At 41.3% G+C, this 25,472-nt stretch overlaps 1 protein-coding gene across 10 annotated transcripts in view; it reads right to left on the reverse strand.

Annotated features, from left to right (window-relative positions):
- Positions 1–1,137: 1,137 nt before the first annotated feature.
- Positions 1,138–25,472, reverse strand: part of elna (elastin a) — an 87,835-nt gene continuing 63,500 nt past the window's right edge. For 2 of the 10 annotated variants that reach the window (XM_062987473.1, XM_062987467.1), the window contains exons 30-64: positions 25,269–25,466; positions 25,146–25,175; positions 24,904–25,017; positions 24,779–24,808; positions 24,524–24,682; positions 24,401–24,430; positions 24,198–24,272; positions 23,971–24,000; positions 23,804–23,878; positions 23,585–23,614; positions 23,396–23,473; positions 23,277–23,306; positions 23,109–23,183; positions 22,944–22,973; positions 22,579–22,671; positions 22,182–22,211; positions 21,634–21,705; positions 21,473–21,505; positions 21,198–21,281; positions 20,217–20,255; positions 20,020–20,097; positions 19,891–19,923; positions 17,518–17,622; positions 17,382–17,423; positions 15,564–15,605; positions 13,601–13,627; positions 13,486–13,500; positions 11,781–11,816; positions 10,411–10,485; positions 9,850–9,903; positions 8,169–8,201; positions 7,314–7,361; positions 4,669–4,701; positions 4,238–4,294; positions 1,138–3,625 (exon numbers count right to left, since the gene is read on the reverse strand). In XM_062987473.1, coding sequence (XP_062843543.1) covers positions 3,579–3,625; positions 4,238–4,294; positions 4,669–4,701; positions 7,314–7,361; positions 8,169–8,201; positions 9,850–9,903; positions 10,411–10,485; positions 11,781–11,816; positions 13,486–13,500; positions 13,601–13,627; positions 15,564–15,605; positions 17,382–17,423; positions 17,518–17,622; positions 19,891–19,923; positions 20,020–20,097; positions 20,217–20,255; positions 21,198–21,281; positions 21,473–21,505; positions 21,634–21,705; positions 22,182–22,211; positions 22,579–22,671; positions 22,944–22,973; positions 23,109–23,183; positions 23,277–23,306; positions 23,396–23,473; positions 23,585–23,614; positions 23,804–23,878; positions 23,971–24,000; positions 24,198–24,272; positions 24,401–24,430; positions 24,524–24,682; positions 24,779–24,808; positions 24,904–25,017; positions 25,146–25,175; positions 25,269–25,466 — 2,060 coding nt within the window. In that variant the 3' untranslated portion in view covers positions 1,138–3,578. Of the gene's footprint in view, positions 3,626–4,237; positions 4,295–4,668; positions 4,702–7,313; positions 7,362–8,106; positions 8,202–9,849; positions 9,904–10,410; positions 10,486–11,780; positions 11,817–13,485; positions 13,501–13,600; positions 13,628–15,563; positions 15,606–17,381; positions 17,424–17,517; positions 17,623–19,890; positions 19,924–20,019; positions 20,098–20,216; positions 20,256–21,197; positions 21,282–21,472; positions 21,506–21,633; positions 21,706–22,181; positions 22,212–22,578; positions 22,672–22,943; positions 22,974–23,108; positions 23,184–23,276; positions 23,307–23,395; positions 23,474–23,584; positions 23,615–23,803; positions 23,879–23,970; positions 24,001–24,197; positions 24,273–24,400; positions 24,431–24,523; positions 24,683–24,778; positions 24,809–24,903; positions 25,018–25,145; positions 25,176–25,268; positions 25,467–25,472 lie in introns of those variants that run through there. The other 8 variants (XM_062987469.1, XM_062987472.1, XM_062987471.1 and 5 more) reach the window with 8 other exon arrangements.

Below are 25,472 nucleotides of genomic sequence, written 5' to 3' on the forward strand. Positions count from 1 at the left end.
CATAAATTGGCTAATTATGCGACATGTAGTACACTAAATACAGTAGTCAATTTCATGTGAAGTGCCCTTATTTAAGAAGAAACAAGTCATTTTAGAGTCGTATGCTTCGATTCACATATAAATTAATAGAATAGAATAAAATAGAATAGCATATAATACAATATAATGCCTTTATTTGTCATATATACATATACAGTACGACAAAATTCTTTCTTCACATATCCCGGCTTGTTTGGAAGCTGGGGTCTGAGTGCAGGGTAGGCCATTGTACAGCGCCCCTGGAGCAGACAAGATCAAGGGCCTTGCCCAGGGGCCCAACAGTGGCTGCATGACAGAGTTGGGATTTGAACTCTCAACCTTTCAGTTGATAGCCCAAAGCTCTACCCACTAGGCTACCACCATCCCCAATTAATGTAAGGTAGTACTGTGAGATGTTCACTATATTGCCAAAAGTATGTGGACGCCTAACCATGATCTGGTTGGACAACCCATTATCACCCAACTTCACCTTAATTTGTGACTACAGCAGCCTCCATTCTTCTGGGAAAACTTTCCACAAGATTTCAGAGTACTACAAAAGGTGTGCTAAGGGTAAAAAAAACTGAAAGCTTTGTTTGTTTTTAATAGTTGCCATGTGTAAGAAGAAGGTTTTTAAAATAATTTAAAGTATTATTTTATAGCTGTCCATATTTTCAGAATGTAACTAATGATAAACAGTTAATAAACAGTTAATAACGATCTCAGACAGGCTGTAGGATCACTTGCATGCCACAAGCATCCCAGTGTAACACATTCCAAACATTTTATCTACCAGCATAAGGTCAATGTATCAAACTCAAATTTGAACACACTAAATAACCAGAAGGGCAGTTGTAGCCTAGTGGTTAAGGTACTGGACTAGTGATCGAAAGGTTGCTGGTCCAAGGCCCACCACTGCCAGGTTGCCAATGCTGGGCCCTTGAGCAAGGCCCTTTACCCCCAATTGCTTAGACAATATAGTGTCACAGTACTGTTAGTCACTTTGGGTAATGCCAAAACTGTAAATGTAAATAAGTGTAGGATTGAATTCGTCCGTACTATTTAATAAGTGGGCATATGGCAACATCATGTAAAGAAAACACACTGCAATGATACGTCTTGGTTTAAAATGGTTTATTTAGTTTTCACTTAAGCGGATAAAAGGCCCAGGTTTCTTAAAACATGTCAAATGTGCGTTGTGGAATGAAAAGTGCAACAGTACCGCCTGTTCATTTAAATTAGATGGAAATGCTGTGGCGGAACGGACGCGTCTGACCGCAGGCAGGTCAGATATAGCACCAGTTAGGTGGAACGCGCTGCTGTAGGAAGTTGGACAAAGAACAATAAAACAAAGGTGTGGAAATGAATTATTAACAAGAACTCGTTGAATATTCGATAGGTAATACATTAGCTAGTGAAGCTTATTAAGTGAAGCTTTGTCAATCAGACAAAATACAGGCCTACTCACGAACACATGACACACGAACGCACACGTACACATTCGGACTAGCACTCGGACACACTGCTCACAGCTCTTCATTAAAAATCTTATACAGTATTACAGAGACCCACAGTGACTAAAATGCATAAGATACTGAAAGCAAAACCGAAACGAAACAACACTTTGCTATTGCGATATCATGTTTACAAACTCGGTAATATTGATGAATTCAAAATGTCAAGTATAAATGGTGCAAAACAACAAAGCAAATAAACCTGCTGGTAAATAAGCCTTCATATTTTATTTATATGATATATAATAGCTATTTCTATACGTATTCTAAAGTAAAACGTTCTAGATCAAGTGATGGAAGCACCTATTCCCTATTAGGGAATTACAGACTGATTTGTATGTGTGGATTCCAGGTTCAAAATTAGCATATTGTACAAATCAGTACTATTTTTCATCTCTTTTATAGAAAAATTATCATTTTTATGAAACAACAGAGATCTTTAGGTCAATTCAAACCAAAAAACAGTGATTTGATGATAAAAAGATGCAAATATTGGAAAATAGTCAATGAAATAATGGTGAACCAGTTTGGTTCACTTAGGCAAACAAGCAGATGAGCTGCTAAAGCTGTTCTTTATGCAAATACACAGAATAAATAGACTAAATCTACAGCTTCCCCCTGTTGTGTATAAAAACTAATGAATTACTGATTTTGGATGGTAAAAATCAGTGGCGTAACTAAGAGCTCATGGGCCCCAGTGCAAAAAGAAATTTTGGGCCCCCTCAACAAATATATTTAAATATATATATATATCTGTTTTATTCCATATATATCAGTGTTTGCTATATATTTCCTATTTGGCTTGCCACAATACATGCATAAAGCCAAAGGGTGGGGCAGTGAGGTGGGTGGTTGCGTTCATGTCATGGAGGGGCCCCCCATGCCATGGGCCCCAGTGCACCTGCCCCCCCTGCCCTCCCCTGTAGTTACGCCACTGGTAAAAAATACTCCACCGTCATGAATAAAACTTAAAACCTGTATTATGTAGCTCTTTGCATGAGTAGACTCTATGGTATCCCTACCTAGGCAGCTCCCTAAACAGAGAGAATTCGGATTATTTAGGCACACTACTTAGGCAGCGATTACTGTGATTATGTCACCACAGTTTTCAAATCAATGTGCTGAGGCGGCACAACCCGCTAGAATTGTCACGTACAAGCCTGAATTTGCAAATAAATTACACTTATACACCTTCGTGCACTGTATTTGTATTTGTTTTAGTGAGAAAAGTTGTGCCGCTAAGGAAGCATCGGATGCTCCCTTGTCATTCAGTCAGTTATCGCTTCGAATTAAGGCACCTCATTAGGCAGCATTTTAAGGCAACTAAGAATTGAGACATGCCTTCTTCCCAGGAGCGTGTAGAATGATGTAAAGTGCGTCTATGTACAGAACTCCTAGATTTTCAGACAGACCCCATATCTAATTATGAACTGATTATGAACTGGTTCCCTGATCCTGCACTGGTTTGCTAAATAAGGTCACCTTAATCTAGTCTGAATGCTTTTTCATGGCATAAAAGCATTAAAACCCCAAAGAAAACAGAGATCGAGACGTTTTTATACCTATGAACGAATCACATAGCACCATTGACGTGTGGGGGGTCTGTTTCCAACAAATATCAACTAAAATTCAGAACTATCAAACTAAAGAGTGTCTTATTTCCTAATACAAGCAAATAACGTTATAAAAGTAGTCCATCTGTGACATCATTACTCGAACCTGGACGGATACTATCATGGCTTTTACGTAAAATCGTAATCAAAATCAAAGAAAAAATAGGTACCTCATCTCTACTGTACAACATCTATGACAAATAATGAACCTGGATTTAAGTTTGTCGATCATGGAGTCCCTGTCTACAGAAAAAAAAACAGCTTCAAGTTGGAATGTTCTCTCTCCCTTTCCTTTCATTGTATCGGTAAAAAATATTTCCTGTAGCTATAAAACACGTCGTACATAAGACTGTTTTTGCATATCAAATGTACATTCTAGATCATGCAGTAGCACCATTGTTTCTTGAGGTCACTTCACATCCCAAGAGCGACTCTATTTTCTTCTCTTGCCGCAGTATTTGCCTTGGCACCCTGCACCCCCTGTAAAGAAACAGCACAAATGACTTTTCATATCATGTAGTAGCTCATTTTTAAATATAAACTGATCTGTCCTTTATTTTTCTGAACAGGCTATTGACATTGCATGTCTCCTGGGCTCCAATCTAGTAGTATCTAATTGCCCGATTGCATTTTGCTTCCTCTCTACTGTTACAGAGAAGAGCCGTGGCGCCCCCTCTGACACATGTGCAGTAGCCAACTGCATCCCTGGGTCATACCACTCAACATAGACTGAACCAGCCTAATCATCCCAAGATCCAAACTGACCTGTCCTTTATTTTTCTGAACAGGCTCCTGAACATTGCAGGTCTCCTGGGCTCCAATCTAGTAGTATCCAATTACCTGATTGCATTTTGCTCCCTCTATACTGTTACTGACTTCCACTCTGACCGAGGAGAGCCGTGACTAACACACGCCCCCTCCGAGACGTGTGCAGTAGCCGACTGCATCTTTTCATCTGCACAAGGCTAGTTCATATGGGGCTCGGTCTTGCGCATGGAGAGTCACACACTAATCCTGAATATAATGTGGAAAACGTCACAGTAAGGCTTAGTTTTACATTTGTCCCCCCACATAATAATCTGAGTTATATACCTCCGTAGCCACCTCCACCCAGGAATCCCTGAAGTGCTCCGTATTTGGCAGCTTTGGCTAGAAAAGAAAGCAAATGAGAAAATTTTTTAGATGTAGCCATTAACCACACAATTAAATAGTTAAATATTTAAGTGCTAATAAAACTTTTATATTACATCTTTATTCTTATTAAAGATCAGGGTCTATAAATAATCTGGAAAAATCTCTATGTCCTCCTGGCTGGCATCTGACTGCTACTAAACTAGCTTGCATTGGTCACAAATAAGGATGGGATAGGGGTAACAAGCTTCACCCAAGCTTTAAAGTGCCAATTTTGGAGCAGCATCTTTGACTAGTGGCTTTCAGCTGTACAGATGTGTAGTTAACTGACCACTCCATGTTCTTGTGTGCTATGTGTGCTATGTTTCACAAAGGAAGAAGAAATCCCCTACCTTGCTGTGGTGACAGCCCTGCTCCATACGCTCCTGAAACACAAACAAATATATTAAAAAGAAGACCGAATTGCATCGAACAGACACAAGTATGTGGACACCCGTTCATATGACTGAGTTCTCATTGTTCTGTCAAAACAGAACAAGAACATTTACAGAAAGTTTTTGAGTTGAAGATACATACACATGTACTATTGGAAGAATGTATCCTAGATTTTACATGGAGAATATTCAAAAACCAGTGGCGCAGTGGGTACTAGCGCTGTCTGGCAACCTGTGCAAAGTGTTTCCTGCCTTTCACCCCAACAAATCAGACCCACTGCAACCCTGACTAGGATAAAGTGGTCATAAATTCAGCCATTAACAGGGTCAGTCACATGTTTCCTTTAATTCATACTGATGACCATTATTATTTGTTTAGGTCAGTATATGTGGGCAGGCAATGAGTAATTTTAGGAAATTGAAAGCGCACATGGATAAAAAACAAAAAAAACTGTCCCAGGAGACACCACATCAGGGGCAATGGAAGTCATTTATCTTAAAATAATTAGCTTTGACACATAATGTGAATATCATGTCACTGACCTCATGAGCCAATATAATTTAAGATTCAATTACATTAAATTCATTTTAAGAAGAAAAAATGGGACTTATTTTTGCTTTTTATGAGGCGAATGTGCAGCAGAGAGACCTTGGGCATGTACATGATATTCATCATGGTTACATTGCTCGCTTTGGCTGGTCAGTTGTGTTGTTGGTGTGTCAGAGCTCCTGAGAAATGAAAGCCAAACATTGAGGACAAAGAGAGAAAGAAAAAGAGGCTGATTGGTTCAAGTTGAGACCTTATTTGGTTGTTGTTTCGTATGTTGAACTAATAATTGTATGTCCAATACGATTAAGTAACCAGAAAATAGTTCAAAATATTAGGATCACCCGCCAATTACGCTGTCAAAACAGCTCTGACCCGCCAAGCCATTCACTCCACAAGACATCTGAAAGAGTCCTGTGGTATCTGGTGCCTGGACACTACCCATGGAAGAGATACAAAAGTTTAAGAACCTTTGGGTAAATGATGCACATGTGCCTGTCCATCCTTATTGGAGAAAACAGGATTTGTTGGACCTTCTTCCATTGCTCTGATGTCCAGTTCCAATGCCTGCTACCAATGATGAACAGGCTGCTATGCAGCCCTACCAGTTTTAAAATGATCTGCAATTCGAGCCATAGTAGCCTTGTGTTGGTCCATACCAGACGCCAAAGCCTTCATGGTATCAAGTCTTGAATGCCCAACAACCTCCTCGGACCACTGTTGGTAAGTCCTGCGTTATTTGGTGCCAGGACACTACCCATGGAGGAGATACAAATGCTTAAGAACCTTCTGGTAAATGATGCACATGTGCCTATCCATGCCTTATTGGAGAAAACAGAATTTGTTGGACCTTCTTCCATTGCTCTGATGTCCAGTTCTGATAACTGGATGACCATTATAGGTACTACCAATGGTGAACAGGCTGCTATGCTGCCCTACCAGTTTTAAAATGATCTGCATTTCAAGCCGTAGTAGCTTTGTGTTGGTCCATACAAGACACCAAACCTTCATGGTATCAAGTCTTGGCTGACAACAGCCTCCTCAGACCACTGTTTGTGCTTACTCACAACAGCTGAGCACCTCTTGCTGTTTCATATTATTTCAACCCAGTTGTCTAGCCATAGCGATTAATCCATTGTGGTGACCATATCTGCACCATTCAACACATGTAACAAGGGTAACTACCATCAGCCTAACAATTAATGTATCCCTGACCAGGCCATGCACATTTTTTGAAGGGTGGTCCTTATGTTTTGAAGCAATCTGAGTAAATTTAGCATAAAAGTGGGTGAAAAATATATAATCTGCCTCAGGCTCTGTTTTTTTCTCTCTTTATGTAAGGCTTTCTCATGGTGTTACCTGGCATCTGGCACTGTCCCATTCCTACTCCGGAACAAGAATAAGTGCACTCAGTTTACAAGCTTTACAAACTGACATTAAAACTACTTCAATATGATTTTAATTGGGGCAAATATATACTGTACATACACTGTATTGCAAAAAGTATGTGGACATTTGTTCTTATTAATATAATGTCACACTACTCACAGGTGGCTCAGTTGGACAAGTCGCTATGGCTTGAAGCACTGATGCCACCCAGCATCTCGGGTTTGCAGACACCTATGCTATGCTAGGATTAGCTGCTTAGTCCCTAAGGGTCTAAGTCGCACAGTTGGCAGTAGATACGACCTGAGCTCGATGATCACCGAGCCATCTGGCTCACTGCTGAGTACCTTTTACGGGACAGTTTTGGGCTATCAATCGGAAGATTGTTGGTTCAAATCCAGCATCTGCTATGCAGCCATGGTTGGGCACTTGAGCATGGCTCTTAACCCTGAATTGCTTAGACAATATACTGTCACAGTACTGTAAGTCGCTTTGGATAAAATCGTCTATCAAATTGCTAAGTGCTAAAGCCAGTAGCAAATAAAGTTCATCTGTCCTTGGTGGCAACAATTTCCAATATAATAACAAGCAGCGTCCAGATACTTTTGGCCATATACCGTGTTTGTCCTCTGTTATTTTCCCTTCTAAAACAAGGCTGTAATTGTAATACCTGGATAAGCCGGTTGGTACCCTCCATAATATCCTGGAGCGATGCCGCCTGTACGTGGGGCAAAGAAAGATCAAAACAGTGTAGCGCAATATTTCATTGTGTTGTGCAGACATGTAAATGTGCTATTTGTGTATTTTATGATCAGTTGTAGAGCAAAATCATATCATATCATCATCATGAACTGTCACTGCTGGACTAAGAATAGTCCACCAATCAAAAATATCCAGCCAACAGCGCCCTGTGGGCAGCGTCCTGTGACCACTGATAAAGGTCTAGAAGATGACCGACTCAAACAGCAGCAATAGATGCGCGATCGTCTCTGACTTTACATCTACAAGGTGGACCAACTAGGTAGGAGTGTCTAATAGAGTGGACAGTGAGTGGACACTGTATTAAAAACTCCAGCAGCGCTGCTGTGTCAGATCCACTCATACCAGCACAACACTAACATGTCAGTGTCACTGCAGTGCTGAGAATGATCCACCACCTAAAAAATACCTGCTCTGTGGTGGTCCTGACTATTGAAGAACAGGGTGAAAGCTGGTTAAACAAGTATGTAGAGAAATAGATGGACTACAGTCAGTAATTGTAGAACTACAAAGTGCTTCTATATGGTAAGTGGAGCTGATAAAATGGACAGTGAGTGTAGAAACAAGGAGGTGGTTTTAATGTTATGGCTGTATTTGCATTTTATATGCTGTCCCGACTTGGAACTGGTGTTGTATACTGTCACCACAAAGCCAACTTCCTCTATTAAGCATATTAATACACATATTAGACACATACTGGTCACCTGATGCTTCTGGCTTACAGATCACAACAAGTCTTGATCACATAGACTGACACTGTTCTCACCTGGTTGAACTCCAGTCGCCAAAGAACCATAGCCTGTTGGGAATAACAAGTTTAAGACACACAGAGAACCCCATAACAGGTCAGTTAAATCAATCCAAGCTGTAGAAGGCTAGCCAAATGGTCACTAATGGGTTTCTAGTAGCATTCCTGGTTCCTGCTGTTTAATTTATATGAGCCTAACCTTTCAAAATGACAGACCAGGCATGACATTATGACCACTGACAGGTGAAGTGAATAACACTGATTGTCTCTTCATCACGGCACCTGTTAGTGGGTGGGATATATTAAGCAGCAAGTATTGGAATTAGAAGTATTAGTGTTAGAAGCAGGGAAAATGAACAAGCGTGAGGATTTGAGCGAGTTTGACAAGAGTGCAGTGGTCAGTATCTATCAAAAGTGGTCCAACATAGGACGAGCGGTAAACCGGCGACAGGGTCATGGGCGGCCAAGGCTCATTGATGCACGTGGGGAGCGAAGGCTAGCCCGTCAATGCTGGTTCTGATAGAAAGGTGTCAGAATACACAGGGCATCACAGTTGCAGGGCTGTTTTGGCAGCAAAAGGGGGACCAACACTATATTAAAAAGGTGGTCATAGTGTTATTCCTGATCAGTGTACAGTACCAGTCAAAAGTTTGGACACACTTTCTCATTCCTGTGGTTTTTCTTGATTTTTTATTTTATTTTCAACATTGTAGATTAATAATGAAGACATCCAAACTATAAAGGAACACATATGGATTTATTTAGTGAACAAAAAAGTGTTAAACAAACCAGAATATGTTTTATATTTTATATTCTTTAAAGTAGCCATCTTTTGCTTTGATGACAGCTTTGCACACTTTTTGGCATTTTCTCAATCAGCTTCATGAGGTAGCCACCTGGAACGGTTTTCAATGAATGTTTGTGCCTTGTCTAGAGTTAATTTCTGGAATTTCTTGCTTTTTTAATGTGTTTGAGACCATCAGTTGCGCTGTGCAGAGGTAGAGTTGGTCAAATCTAAAACATATTCTGGTTTGTTTAACATTTTTTGTTCACTACATAATTCCATATGTGTTCCTTCATAGTTTGGATGTCTTCAGTATTAATCTACAATGTAGAAAATAAAAATAATCAAGAAAAACCACTGAAGAGAAGGTGTGTCCAAACTTTTGACTGGTACTGTACATCAACATTTAATTATACACTAGTAATATCAGATTTAATTACAGAATATTATTATAGACTGTATGCTCAGGTGATGGGGCGGTCTGTTCTGCTCTCTCACGACCGCTGAGACATTCGGTGTTCGAATCTCAATAGTGCTATCAGCCGGCCGCGCTGAATTTTTGGCACACCATGAGCGCAATATATGAACTACAAAGTAAAACGACGTTTGCATTCAAATACAACACTGTTTGAAGTAGGCACTGGTTGTAAAGAATGGATTTCAGGTTCTACATTCAGAATGCTCCCTCACTAGCTAAACATCTATCTCTTGACAGCATCTCACTATAAACGAGTGCTGCTAAATTTAGCACAGACCGTTGGGTTGGAATTCTCAGGAAGTCAAGTCCATTCATAGGAAGTTATTATCTAATTAACAGACCATGGAAAAGCTCGTTCTGGATCTGTGGAGCTGAAACTGTATTAAAAGAACCTATCAAAACCAGATCTGACTTGAATGATAATTCATATTTTGTACCTGGTTTGGGTGGTTTACCAGCAGCGCCAGGAACAACACCAGGATACCTCACACCTGTAAATCAATCACAGAATTTGACATATTGCACACATGTACTGGTCTTAAAACACTGTAAAGATTAAACTGTAACAAGCTCGGCTCTCTCGGAGATCGTCATTGTGGCTTGTTACAGAATCATGTCCTTCTGCACTCCCAGATATGGCCGGAAGATGGGGCATGGAGGTGCACAACATGCATCTTGTTGAATGGTAATTCGCTCCAGGTGGACGTGCTTCTATTTATCACAGTTTCTTTCTCCCACAGATTTGCCAGCTCCTCTGTCAGCAACCTGCTTTCTCTTGAAACCGTGATGTCAGACTTGGTCGCATATAATCCCACATTTGGACCCACACTGGGTGTGGGTGGCCCCAATTAATCGGGTGCTGTTTTTGCATCGCTTGCCTGGTTTCCGAGAATTGTTTTGACGCAGTTGCCTTGATTAGCATGTCATATTGCGACAACCATTCATTCCTTCCGAGAGTATATGGAATAAATAGGAATGGATTTATAATATGACATTACCTGCTCCAGGTCCTACTCCTGGTGCCACTCCGGGTACTACTCCTGTTCCTACACCAGGTCCTATTCCAGATCCTACTTTTAACACACATAAAGAAAAAGGATGGACAGTTTTATTGTGGCGTGATAAGGGTGTGGCTGACAGTCGGATCAGTTTGAATTCTCTATACCTTTAGCCCTTATAGCCCTAATAAGAATACGTTTGAAAAAACCTTGGGAGCAATTTGTTGGGAGCGCCTTATTGAGCATTAATTCGCTCCAGGTGGGAGTGTTTCTATATATCACGGTTTCTACCTCACAGACTTGCCATCTCCTCTGTCTGGCAAAATGTCATTTCTTTGGAGCCGTGATACTGGTCCAGTCCAGTTTTACACTGGTATGGGATGCCAGCATGCTTTTATCTTTTCATGGAAACCTGGCCGTGGTCACAGGTTGAATTGCCACCCGTAAATCCACCCTGTGCGTGGTCTGCACCAGTGGGTGGGGTCTGGTGCCACCCCTGGCTTGTTCTGAGGCTGCCCTGTCTTTGTGAGCTATTTTTTATTACATACATACCACACAGGTATAATTAACGTTCCATATAACACATTTAAACACACTATACAGACAAAAGTGTAAGGTCACCTGACCATGAGATGGCTGGACATAAGTCTCCACTAATCTGGCAAGGCGTGTTTGTTAGACTGGTTTCTAAACTCCACGATCAAAAGTAGTGTCCACATACACCAACCAGGCATAACATTATGACCACTGACAGGTGAACTGAATAACACTGATTATCTCTTCATCACGGCACCTGTTAGTGGGTGGGATATATCAGGCAGCAAGTGAACATTTTATCCTCAAAGTTGATGTTAGAAGAAGTTTGACTAGGGCCAAATTGTGATGGCTAGATGACTGGGTCAGAGCATCTGCAAAACTGTAGCTCTTGAGGGGTGTTCCCGGTCTGAGGTGGTCAGTGTCTATCAAAAGTGGTCCAAGGAAGGAACAGTGGTAAACCGGCGACAGGGTCATGGGCGGCCAAGGCTCATTGATGCCCGTGTGGTTCGATCCGACAGACGAGCTCCTGTAGCTCAAATTGCTGGAGAAGTTAATGCTGGTTCTGATAGACGGGTGTCAGAATACACAGTGCATCACAGTTCCAGGGCTGTTTTGGCAGCAAAAGGGGGACCAACACCCAACCACATACATACGAAGAACTTGGCTGATTAAAGTACTTCTGATTCTGATCCTCAGGTGTAAAAAAGGGTCTTTAGTAAATATTTATTTCTGTAGGTATCATAGAGAATTGCAGCAGGTCCAGTGGATGTTCAATAGTACACTAGTTAAGTCAAGTAGGGTTATAAATGTGTTATAAAGACAAAAGTGCTTACCCACACCACCAGTCTTAGGAGGCTTAGGAACATCACCTATGGAAAGAGTATCGATTCATTTAATTGGTTTAGCCACAACATGAAATGATGCTTGCTTTACAGTGACCTCTAGTGAACAGAATGTAAAAAACGTAAAAACGTAGAACGTAAAAAAACCCAGACGTAATAAATGCCAAAATGTGTTGAATTCCAATAAGAATTAAGTTAAATCCCAGTTTAAAATAAATAAAACAAACAAAAAAAAACGTTTAATTCTAGGATTAAGGATGTTAAGTCTAGGATTTTGTATACGTTTGACTGGGAAGCTTGTTTTTTTAATTACACACTTGTCTTTTCCTCGACAAAGACAAATAAAAGAAGATCATTTCATGTAAAAAGGAAAACTAAATACTAAAAGTATTTATCTTATTTATCTTTCTTGTTTAGTCCTTGTGTAAGACAGCTTTGGCAGCGATTACAGTCAGTAGTCTAAACAACATGAGCCAGTTTTGGCTCGTTCCTCTGTACAAACTGATTCAAGGGTTGCCAAGTGCAGATAAAACGCAGAAATTCCCCGTTCCTGAGAGCTCTCTGTACAATGTAAAATTCACTATCAGCCCAGACCAGACTGCTAGTTTCTGGTGCTGAAAGAAATTCTCAGAACACGATACTCCCACCGCCATGTTTAACAGTGGGGGTATTGATACGTAGTTGATGTACCTTGTGCAACACTTTGATATCTATGTACAGGGGCTACAGTTGGTGTCCGCAGTTAAGAGGACAGTTGATGTAACAAAGGTGGACCTGTCCTTGTCCAAACGTCTTTGGGACGTGTTCAAATTCAGAATAATAATGTAAGCCATAATCACGATATGCATGATGAACTCCAATATTTAGATATGCTTAAACTAGTCAGTTTGTCTTCCACTGCTGGGGGATCCCTGATTGCGGTCGAGGTGAGTATACTGCTGCTCACGCCTCCTGTGACCCACCCTTTTTCACCTAGGCATTCTGCACCGGCTCCTTTCTATCTGCACAATCAGGGTCCTTACACAGCGTTTGAAGACCCCACCCACATAGTCTGGTCATCCCGCCCTAGCAGAAACGTGTCTGCCGCAGGCACTGCAGATTATGCCCGCTAGATGGCGCCCAGCCGACTGGTGGCAACGCCGAGTTTTGAACCGAGGGAGGAGTTCAGAATCTCGGCGCTGGTGTGCTAGAGGAATATCCCGCTGCGCCACCTGGCTGCCATTCCTGTCTGTTTGTATTTACGTTTTTTTAACCTGGTCTTATTTTGGATGAGTTTGTATTAAAGTCCTAACTGCTTATCCAATTAAAGTCACGAGGAAGGAAGGGAGGGGTGTGCTGGAGCCTATCCCAGCTTTTCAATGGGTGCAAGGCACACAGTAACACCCTGGATGGGGCGCCAGAGTCCTTTCTGTGTGGAGTTTGGATGTTCTCTGTGTGGGTTTCCTCCGGGTGCTCCGGTTTCCTCCCACAGTCCACAATCATGCAGTCGGGTTCATTGGAGACACTGTGTTTGCCCTAAGTGTGACTGTATGTCTGTTCTGTGATGGACTGTCATGCCTTTTGCCCAATGAATCTGACCCACCGCTGCTCTGACCTCTGAGCAGTGTTCAAAGACAATATATGACTGATTTTAAGGTTGTAATAACCCTCATAAGTGCACTCATTCTCTCAGTGTAGAAGAAAACGGAGATCTTACCATCACCTCTCGCAGCTGTGAAAACAAAACGAGCCCAGATTACTATTGTGTACATCCTGTTCTACACTAATGAACATCCAAGTGTGTTGCTTAAGACGAAAAGAATTCGACTTACGCCCAGGTTGAATGGCTCCAGCGTCAACTGTCAAGTCAAGTCGAATACACAAAAGTAAAACAGCCATTAGTCCATACTGTATAAACACTGTTCTCTATAAATCATTATCTTAAGTATTCTATAATATTAATGCACATGGGAAGGCCCAGTTTTACTAAGAGCTCAGAGTGTATATGCACTGTTATATTGAATTTATGGAAAATCTACATGAGTATGGAGCAAATCAATGTACTAATTTAATAAAGCCATCTGAGCTAAAGTTATTGTTGTAAGTTGACCAAGAGAAAGGAAAATACGTTCAAGTTGATTTCAACTGCATGTCTCGGAACTGCCAACTGTTCCAAAGCTATATTACCCATGTAAAAGAGTAATTACCCTTAACCGTAATAACCGCTTGCGCCTCCCTTGGCAGTAGCAACTGCAATCAAACATTAGCGATAGCTTAGGGTGAGTCTTTTACATCCTCTTAGGCCCCTCTGTGTTCAAAAAAATGAATTCTGGGCCCCTGGGCATTATAATATTATTCTTATGGGGCTCATGGGAAATATTGGTAAACTGGTGGAGGAGGTGGGAGCCTCCTCACCGAGTGATCTGTATTTTGTAATCACCATCCACTCGAACCGTATCGAACACTTCTTTTCACCTGCCAGGAATAAACCCTCACTACTTTGACCAGCCAGCAGAGGTCGTAATCGCAGCAGCTGTATGTAAGGAACCCTTTTGACTCCCTCCCTCCCTCCCACGACTACAGACACAGCCATTTGTGTCTGTGTGTGTGGGTGCACGGCCGGTTGACAACACTGTTAAAATTCGAACTATTAGCGTTGATTTGGCTAGGCGGAGCCAAATCAAACTGAGCTTTGTAGCCACCGACGTAACCGACTGAAATTATTAATCCTATTATTTTAAATTACCCAATTATAACTTCCTCAAAGACTGCAGACCCCCATCGTGGCGTGGACACTTACCTGCCAGGAATAAACACTCACTACTTTGACCAGCCAGCAGAGGCCGCAATATTTATCCACCCAATGTAGACTATAGGCTTTAAAGTAGATTATTATCTATTATCTATAGATCACAAGAGATCTCATGTATATACTTTCAGCCTATTGATGCAATGGGAACCCTGTTAGGGGTCAGCCATCGTACGCCACCCCTGGAGCAGACAGGGATAAGGGCCTTGCTCAAGGACCCAACAGTGGTTGCATAGCAGAGCCTGGATTTGAACCGCCAATCTTCCAGTTGATAGCCCAAAGCTCTACCCACTAGGCTAGCACTGTCCCATAAGCCCCACCACTGCCACTGCTGGACCCTTGAGCAAGACCATTAACCCTAAATTGCTTAGACTGTATACTGTCACAGATCTGTAAGTCGCTTTGGATAACAGCGTCTGCTCAATGCTGAAAATGTAAAATGTAAAGACGGTTGCCAGATAATGACCCAACCAGACGTTTTCAGATTTGTGGTACCATTAAGACTCAACCCCAGGTCTCCAGGATAGCGCTCTAGCATATTAGACTCTGAGATCTTGATTTCGACATAGCTGTAATGCAATTAACTCAACTCGAACATATAAAAAATAGATTATTTTTTTTTCTTGTGGTCATTTTTGTTTATGTGCCGCCATTCGAGCATTAAAAATTCACAAATCGACCTCAACACATCTACAGACTAGACTAGAACTCAGTACATTCTGAGATCTTAGTAAACCAGGGCCTAAGACACTTAAAAACACTTCCAACACGTATTCTTTCTGACACAGTTCTCACATCGTCCAGACATCGACAGACTTCACAAGGCATGAACAAGAAGCAGGTGAATTTCAAGCAAGTTTCAAGCAACATGGTTAGTAAAATAAAGGAAAAATAAAGAAGCAACATGAAACAAAGAATAGATGTTTGTTTTTACGAAGACAGACAGAACATTTAGCACGAGGTGCATGCTACACGGTCCATCTTACTGGGCTTAGGGGCCTTGACAGTTTCGGAACTAGCCGTTGGTCCTGCCAAAAAACAACAGGTTCCACTTTCAACCCGAGCAGAACTATGGTGACTGAGCTTTGTAGCCACTGAGGTAAACGACTGAAATTATTAATCCTATTTTTTGCATTTGCTCCTTTTTATTAAACCCCCGTCGTGGCACGGACACTTCTTTTCACCTGCCAGGAATGGACATGTACTACTTTGACCAGCCAGCAGAGGTCGCAATCGCAGCAGCTGTACGTGAGGAACTCGTTTGACTCCCTCCCTCCCACTTCAGACACAGCCACGATTCGAACTCAAGAGCTTTAGATTTCAGCGGTCATATTAGCGTTAATTTGGCTAGGCTCTCTTTTAATAACTTCACTGCTGCAGACCCCCACCGCTGTGCCGGACACTTCTTTTCACCTGCCAGGACTGGACACGCATTACTCTGACCAGCCAGCAGAAGTCGCAATCGCAGCAGCTGTACGTGAGGAACCCGTTTGACTCCCTCCCTCCCACTTCAGACACAGCCACGATTCGAACTCAAGAGCTTTAGATTTCAGCGGTCATATTAGCGGTGATTTGGCTAGGCAGAAAAGTAAAAGTTTTAGCAAGCTAGCGTTTTCAGATTGTGTGTTCGTTTAAACATTAGAGAACTATTCTAGTACAGTGTGATATAATGCAAGTGGCTGGCAATACAGAACTTTTCATTTATTATTAAGACACAATCATTTTTAAGTGGAAATTAATACTGCTATGTCCAAAAGTACCTGGACACCATTTCTAATGGGTCCAGTCCTATTGTGAGGGATCTTCAAAAAATTTCCACACTTTTAAAACTCTATTTATTAAGAATTTCATGAACAAATCACATCACTTTTCTACATCATCACCTTCCAATGCATTTTTCCCAACGTTGTACCGACATCATCATCACATGAAAATCTTCCTCCCTTTAAAGCTTCCTTGAGCGTGGAAAACACATGGCGCTAAATCCGAACTATAAGCGTCTCTCAGACATGATCAACTACTACTCCTCCCTCACCGCCCTCAACGTTTTCAACCAAAATACTGTATAAAAGTGTGGAAACTTTTTGAAGATCCCTTATAACTGCTCACAGTTGCATAAAGTCAAGTTTTTTTTTACACTGTACCCTTCTGAAGCTATCACTTATACTGGGTCTGTCTGAAAACCTAGTGATCTCTCTATATAGACACATTTTACGTTATCCTACACACTCCCGAGAAGAAGGCGTGTCTCAGTTCTTAGATACGTTAAAATGCTGTCTACTGAGGTGCCTTAATTCTGAGTGATAATCTGACTGAATAATCAGGGAGCATCCGATGCTTCCTTAGCAATGGAGGCAATCCCAACAATACAACGTTCTCGTTGAAGCTTCATTGATTTGCAAATTTGGCCGTGTCAGTGACAATTAACCGTTTTCGGTACACTAGGGGTTGTCTCGCCTCAGCCCATTGGTTAGAACAGCCTGAGGCTAACTGTGTTTGCTTAGTAAGCCAAAACCGCGGTGACGTAATGGTAGTAGTAGTGCGTCTAAATAACCTGCCTTATGAGTTTGATGTCTTATTACAATCTCTCTACTTAGCTAGGTGCCTAGGTAGGCAGTAGGGAGCAAGGCAGCTCACTAGGTTTTCAAACAGACCCGATGTAAAATGGAAACCTTTACAATGAACTCGCTATTATGCCCCAAACAACAAAACAAATATAAGAACTATTTGTCTAAAGCTTCAATAATTGGGTTTCCATAGCGCCCGCTTCACATAACTAAACCTGTCAGGTCAGTGGCACATACCTGGACCGACGATTTCTCCTGGAGCCGCAGTCGGACCCTTGGCTTTAAACAGAACAGATCAAATCAATAAGACGTGAACAGGAACAGGAGGGTACGGCATCGTGTTTGTTCACTGATGAATAGAAAGGTGTCGTACCTGGTTTTGCAGCTGCACCGGTGTCGCCTGGGGCAACAACCCCGGTGCCAGGTGTCGCAACAGGTGCTTCGACACCTGTTCCAGTTACGCCAGTGCTTGGCAGAACTATAAAAAAGCAAACACATCATACTTGATTGGTCTGATGATGTTGATGTTGATGTTGATGATACACACACCCATTCACCTACAGGGCAATTAGCCTGACTGCATGTTTTTGGACTGTGGGAGGGAACCGGGGCTCCCGGAGGAAACCCACACAGACACGGGGAGAACATGCAAACTCCAAACAGAAAGGACCCGGACCGCCCCGCCTGGGGATCGAACCCAGGACCTTCTTGCTGTGAGGCGACAGTGCTACCCACTAAGCCACCGTGCCAGGTCGAAATAGAATACAGTACAATGGAATTCTTTGTCCGCATATCCCGGCTTGTTTGAAGACTCGGGTCAGAGCACAGGGTCAGCCTTTGTAGGCTTTGTCAAGGGCCTTGCTCAAGGGCCCAGTGGTGACAGAGCCAGGATTCGAACCGTCAACCTTTCGATTGACAGCCCAGAGCTCTACACATTAGGCAACCACTGTCCAAAACATGCAAATCAATGGGCAAATTAATGTCCATTAAGGACTGGTGCTCTGTAAAGTGTGTATTATACAGTGTATCACAAAAGTGAGTACACCCCTCACATTTCTGCAGATATTTAAGTATATCTTTTCATGGGACAACACTGACAAAATGACACTTTGACACAATGAAAAGTAGTCTGTGTGCAGCTTATATAACAGTGTAAATTTATTCTTCCCTCAAAATAACTCAATATACAGCCATTAATGTCTAAACCACCGGCAACAAAAGTGAGTACACCCCTAAGAGACTACACCCCTAAATGTCCAAATTGAGCACTGCTTGTCATTTTCCCTCCAAAATGTCATGTGATTTGTTAGTGTTACTAGGTCTCAGGTGTGCATAGGGAGCAGGTGTGTTCAATTTAGTAGTACAGCTCTCACACTCTCTCATACTGGTCACTGAAAGTTCCAACATGGCACCTCATGGCAAAGAACTCTCTGAGGATCTTAAAAGACGAATTGTTGCGCTACATGAAGATGGCCAAGGCTACAAGAAGATTGCCAACACCCTGAAACTGAGCTGCAGCACAGTGGCCAAGATCATCCAGCGTTTTAAAAGAGCAGGGTCCACTCAGAACAGACCTCGCGTTGGTCGTCCAAAGAAGCTGAGTGCACGTGCTCAGCGTCACATCCAACTGCTGTCTTTGAAAGATAGGCGCAGGAGTGCTGTCAGCATTGCTGCAGAGATTGAAAAGGTGGGGGGTCAGCCTGTCAGTGCTCAGACCATACGCCGCACACTACATCAAATTGGTCTGCATGGCTGTCACCCCAGAAGGAAGCTTCTTCTGAAGTCTCTACACAAGAAAGCCCGCAAACAGTTTGCTGAAGACATGTCAACAAAGGACATGGATTACTGGAACCATGTCCTATGGTCTGATGAGACCAAGATTAATTTGTTTGGTTCAGATGGTCTCAAGCATGTGTGGCAGCAATCAGGTGAGGAGTACAAAGATAAGTGTGTCATGCCTACAGTCAAGCATGGTGGTGGGAATGCCATGGTCTGGGGCTGCATGAGTGCAGCAGGTGTTGGGGAGTTACATTTCATTGAGGGACACATGAACTCCAATATGTACTGTGAAATACTGAAGCAGAGCATGATCCCCTCCCTCCGGAAACTGGGTCGCAGGGCAGTGTTCCAGCATGATAATGACCCCAAACACACCTCTAAGACGACCACTGCTTTATTGAAGAGGCTGAGGGTAAAGGTGATGGACTGGCCAAGCATGTCTCCAGACCTAAACCCAATAGAACATCTTTGGGGCATCCTCAAGCGGAAGGTGGAGGAGCGCAAAGTCTCGAATATCCGCCAGCTCCGTGATGTCGTCATGGAGGAGTGGAAAAGCATTCCAGTGGCAACCTGTGAAGCTCTGGTAAACTCCATGCCCAGGAGAGTTAAGGCAGTTCTGGGAAATAATGGTGGCCACACAAAATATTGACACTTCAGGAACTTTTACTAAGGGGTGTACTCACTTTTGTTGCCGGTGGTTTAGACATTAATGGCTGTATATTGAGTTATTTTGAGGGAAGAATAAATTTACACTGTTATATAAGCTGCACACAGACTACTTTTCATTGTGTCAAAGTGTCATTTTGTCAGTGTTGTCCTATGAAAAGATATACTTAAATATCTGCAGAAATGTGAGGGGTGTACTCACTTTTGTGATACACTGTATGTACTAGGGTTCTCATGACCCTGTCATTGACTATATTTAATAGCAGTGTGCTAGTAGGTCAGAGTCTTGGCACTGTCGTACCAGGTTTAGGTGGTTTTCCTCCAGTAGGATATCCTGCAAAAATAAAAAAAACATGATTAATTTGTTTAATCTTAAGCAAATTATATAACATTAATATTTTTAAGGGTCGGATCAATGTATCATCATTACCTCCAGGTCCAACGCCTGTTCCGGTAGCAGGCAGCGGTAATCCGGCTCCTGGTCCAGTTTCAGCACCTCCAGCGACCCCTGGAGACAAGTTTGGATTTAATGTATCTTATTTGTAATGTTGATGTATAGAACAGATCTCAAGTCCACTTTAATATTCATATTGTAATGGAACATAGGAAGATTAAATGTATTCTTACCATATTTGGGGGGCTTATATCCACCAGGATAGGGCAAATCTGAAATAAAGTAATGTTAGTGATTTTAACTGATGATATAATGGAATGATATGCACTGTAGAGTCAAAAGTATGTGGACACCTGCTCATAAGCTAGTAATAACAGATGTTTTAGAGTTCCTGAGTAGATTTGTGTCTAGTTATTGTAAGCAAATGAGCATTTGTGAGGGCAGGTTTTGTTTTTGGGTATGAAAGCCAGGCCAAATGTGTTCAGTACCCAAGTGAGAGAACCTAATTACCAGGTTATTAACTCCTGTCCCAACTGTTTTGGAATTGGATTTATATTTCCGACCCTGAATAGGATGAAGCGGAATAAATGAATGATTCTATACACTGTGAGTAATGAGTGTGGCTGAAACATCTAACCTGAATCATTACATGTGGTGTCCACATTCTTTCTGACTACTACTGCTGTAATGACCCTAATGACAACAAAGCTTTCATGAAAAAAAAGTGGTGCACCCACACCGTCTACATTCTGTTTTACCCACAGAAAATCCTCTGTGTGAGAGTTGAGACAGGTCTTGGGCATTGGCGTGGCACTGGTTCAAATCTCAGCTGTGCTATCGACCGCCAGTGTGCCTATACAGACTAGATTGGCTATGTCTTTAGGGAGGGATGGCTGAAAGGATTTCTTATTACTGCTGCATGGCAGTTTTCGGTGGGTCGAATGCGCCTGGACAGGGATGGTGTTTAAGTGAGGGGAGTGTGTGAGTCTGTACGCCATACTGCTCTCTGTGTGACCCCGTCTCTGGCTGGTTAACAGAAGGATTAGCGCACATGTCGGATTGGGTGTGTTTAGATGGGTTCAGGTAAATGAAGAAAACATACTGGGTAATTGGATATGACTAAATAACACGCCTAAATAGAAGAAACGACTTTGTCCTAGCACTACTCACCTAATTCATAACACATTTAATTATCAAATTTTCAAATTGCTTACATCCGGGTCCTGCGGGTACCCCCAGACCTGGACGTCCACCCACTCCTGGCACGGCCCCGACACCCGGCACAGCTCCCCCAGCACCTGAGACCAAAGAAAAAGGAGGTTTCTACAAATTTTTAATCATATAGTGTAAATATACAGTAAAATATATATTTCTTGGTAGGTTTAGTACATCAGATTGTCCGTTATGTCTGTGCTATTAGCTATATTTGAATTTTTTTTCTTTAACATGTAAATCTTAGGTAAATCTGAATCCACATAGATGCACATACCATATTTCAATGCTTTAGCACCAGCAGGATAACCTGAAAGAAACAAATAAAAAAATAGCATTCACTGTAAAACAGCCTCGATTTACACTGTTCATAAAAGCAAACTCGGTGTAATGAATTCATTTTCTTTCTCATTTCACTAGCATCAAAATGACCTTTACCCCCTGGCACAGCTCCCGGCACAGCTCCTGGCACAGCTCCCGGCACCCTTCCTACTCCAGCACCACCGACACCTATAAATAACCATTGGGATTTTTTAGAAGATTTGCCGCGAAATAATTCAATATAGAAGCACTTTGTAGTTCTACAATTACTGACTGTAGTCCATCTGTTTCTCTGCATACTTTTTAACCGGCTTTTACTCTGTTCTTCAATGGTCAGGACCCCCGCAGGACCACTACAGAGCAGGTATTATTTAGGTGGTGGATCATTCTCAGCACTGCAGTGACACTGACATGGTGGTGGTGTGTTAGTGTGTGTTATGCTGGTATGAGTGGATCAGACACAGCAGCGCTGCTGGAGTTTTTAAACACCTCACTGTCACTGCTGGACTGAGAATAGTCCACCAACCAAAAACATTCAGCCAACAGCGCCCCTTGGGCAGCGTCCTGTGACCACTGATGAAGGTCTAGAAGATGACCGACTAATATATATATATATATACTGTATATATATATATATACTGTATATATATAAGTTAAATAATTACCATATTTTGCAGCTTTCGCAGCAGCATAACCTATTAAAAGAAAGAAGTAAACAAATATTATTAGCTCAGGTCAGGGTTTCAGCATTAAGACATTAAGAAATAGTACAAAAACAAATAAAAAACAATTAATAGCATTAAAAATGTAATATTGTTATGATGCCTCTCTTTTTGCCTCATTTCGAAATATATTCTGGTTGAATGAACCCACTTAAAAAATGATTAAACAAAAAGACCTAATACAGCGTTTATTATTTAATCAACAGATTGGGATGCAGCTCTATCAGCTTATTCTTCGACCTCTCGTAACCATCTGACTATTCTATGCTAATGTTTAATATGTCTATTTTAGATGTTTCAAGATTTTGAATTTTACTACTAAATGTAAAATACATTTTACCTCCTGGAACAGCCCCTGGTACAGCTCCTGGAATTGCCCCTGGAACAGCCCCTGGAATTGCTCCTGGTACAGCTCCTGCTCCAGTAGAGATACCTGTAAATATAATGACGTGTGTTTCCTTAGCACCACCCAGTGGCTTTGACCCAAAATAATCTGGGACCTTTTAGAATAGTTTAAAAATAAAATAACACATATGGGTATTCATATTGTCTGCTCTTTTAATTAGTGACTGCCAGAGCTATTGTTGTTTTGGTTTTATTCTCTCATGGTTTTATTTTTCTCACTTCATTTAAATTAAATTAATGTTTTAATTAAGCACATGCCTTTAAAACACTCAGACTTTATTAGTAATTAAACGAAATTACCATATTTTGCAGCTTTAGCAGCAGCGTAACCTGGTGAGAGAAAGACGTGAATGATTAGCTCAGCTAGATGATTTTTTTTTTCAGAAAGATTGCCTGTTTTTAAGAACATTTTATATATTATTATTCTTATTGTTTTCATATTATTAACTGAAAAATCAATTGTACCTCCAGGAACAGCCCCTGGAAAAGCCCCTGGAAAAGCCCCTGAAACAGCCCCTGGAACAGCACCTGGACCTGCGCCTACTCCAACAGGGGCATCAAAAAATAAAATGATTAGTTTTACATTATAATCAAAACACGCAAACTTATTAGATTGTATTTAAATAATATTACCATATCTTGCAGCTTTAGCAGCAGCGTAACCTGGAGAGAAAAAGACGTGAATGATTAGCTTAGCCTGATAATAAAACTGAATAATATTTTTCATATTATTAACTGAAAATCAATTTTACCTCCTGGAACAGCCCCTGGAACAGCCCCCGGAACAGCCCCCGGAAAAGCTCCTGGAACAGCCCCTGGACCTACACCTCCTCCAGCAGATAAAATGATTAGTTTTACATTACAAGCAAAACATGCTCAATAATTCATCTAAATTAATTAAATTCAAACAAACTTATTAGATTGTATTTAAATGAAATTACCGTATTTTGCAGCTTTAGCAGCAGCATAACCTGGTGAGAAAAAGACGCTAATGATTAGCTGAGCCTGATAATCACAAATACTGACAGTTATAGAAGATTGCCTGTTTTTAACAACAATTTTAATAACAATTTATTGATTCAATTAATTTATCTCATCTATTATTTATCTTTTTTTACTTTTCTTTTTATACTTTTTATTAACTGAAAAATGAATTTTACCTCCTGGAACAGCCCCCGGAACAGCCCCCGGAAAAGCCCCTGGAACACCTCCTGGAACAGCACCTGGACCTGTGCCTACTCCAGCAGGGGCACAAAAAAATGCTCAATACATGCTTAATAATTTAAACTAAAATGTAACTTATTTAATTGTATTTAAATAAAATTACCATATTTTGCAGCTTTAGCAGCAGCGTAACCTGGCGAGAAAAAGACACTAATGATTAGCTTAGCCTGATTAGAAATAAAAAATATTTACAAAAAATTATATTTGTCATATACAGACATTAAAAGCAGTTTGTTGTGAAATTTTCTCAAGAACATTCATAGTTTTTTAGAAATATTCTATTTATTTATTTATTTTATTGATTAATATTAACTGAAAAATCAATTTTACCTCCTGGAACAGCCCCTGGAACAGCCCCCGGAAAAGCCCCTGGAACAGCCCCCGGAACTGCCCCTGTACCTACGCCTACTCCAGCAGGAAGAAATAAAATGATTAATAAAAAAATTAAACAATTAATTTTGCATTATAAGCAAAACCTGCTCAATAATTCAAACTAAAATTGAACTTATGAGATTGAACTTAAATGAATTTACCGTATTTTGCAGCTTTAGCAGCAGCATAACCTGGTGAGAAAAAGACGTGAATGATTCTGTTTTGTTATTTCATCTATTATTATTCTAGATTTTTCTTAATATTAACTGAAAAATCTATTTTACCTCCTGGAAAAGCCCCTGGAAAAGCTCCTGGAACAGCCCCTGGAAAAGCTCCTGGAACAGCCCCTGGAAAAGCTCCTGGAACAGCCCCTGGAAAAGCTCCTGGAACAGCCCCTGGAAAAGCTCCTGGAACAGCCCCTGGAACAGCTCCTGGACCTGTGCCTACACCAACAGGGATTACTATTACATTATAAGCAAAACATGCTTAATAATTCAAACTAAAATTGAACTTATGAGATTGAACTTAAATGAAATTACCGTATTTTGCAGCTTTAGCAGCAGCGTAACCTGGTGAGAGAAAAATACGTGAAAAATTCTGTTTTGTTATTTCATCTATTATTTTTCTTGATTTTTCTTAATATTAACTGAAAAATCAATTTTACCTCCTGGAACAGCCCCTGGAAAAGCCCCTGGAACAGCCCCCGGAACAGCCCCTGGAAAAACTCCCGGAAAAGCCCCTGGAAAAGCTCCCGGAACAGCCCCTGGACCTGCGCCCACTCCAACAGATAAAATTATTAGTTTTACATAACAAGATTTTTCTTAATATTTTGCCGCTTAGATTTAGAAACCTGCTCAATAATTAAAACTAAAATTGAACTTATTAGATTTATTTAAATAATATTACCATATCTTGCAGCTTTAGCAGCAGCGTAACCTGGTAAGAAAAAGACGTGAATGATTCTATTTATTTATTTCATCTATTATTATTCTTGATTTTTCTTAATATTAACTGAAAAATCAATTTTACCTCCTGGAACAGCCCCCGGAACAGCCCCTGGAAAAGCTCCTGGAACAGCCCCCGGAACAGCCCCTGGAAAAGCTCCTGGAACAGCCCCTGGAAAAGCTCCTGGAACAGCTCCTGGAAAAGCTCCTGGAACAGCTCCTGGAAAAGCTCCTGGAAAAGCCCCTGGAACAGCTCCTGGAAAAGCTCCTGGACCTGCACCTACTCCAA

Source organism: Trichomycterus rosablanca, chromosome 25, assembly GCF_030014385.1.
Source record: "Trichomycterus rosablanca isolate fTriRos1 chromosome 25, fTriRos1.hap1, whole genome shotgun sequence".
In the NCBI taxonomy this organism is placed as follows: Eukaryota; Metazoa; Chordata; class Actinopteri; order Siluriformes; family Trichomycteridae; genus Trichomycterus; species Trichomycterus rosablanca.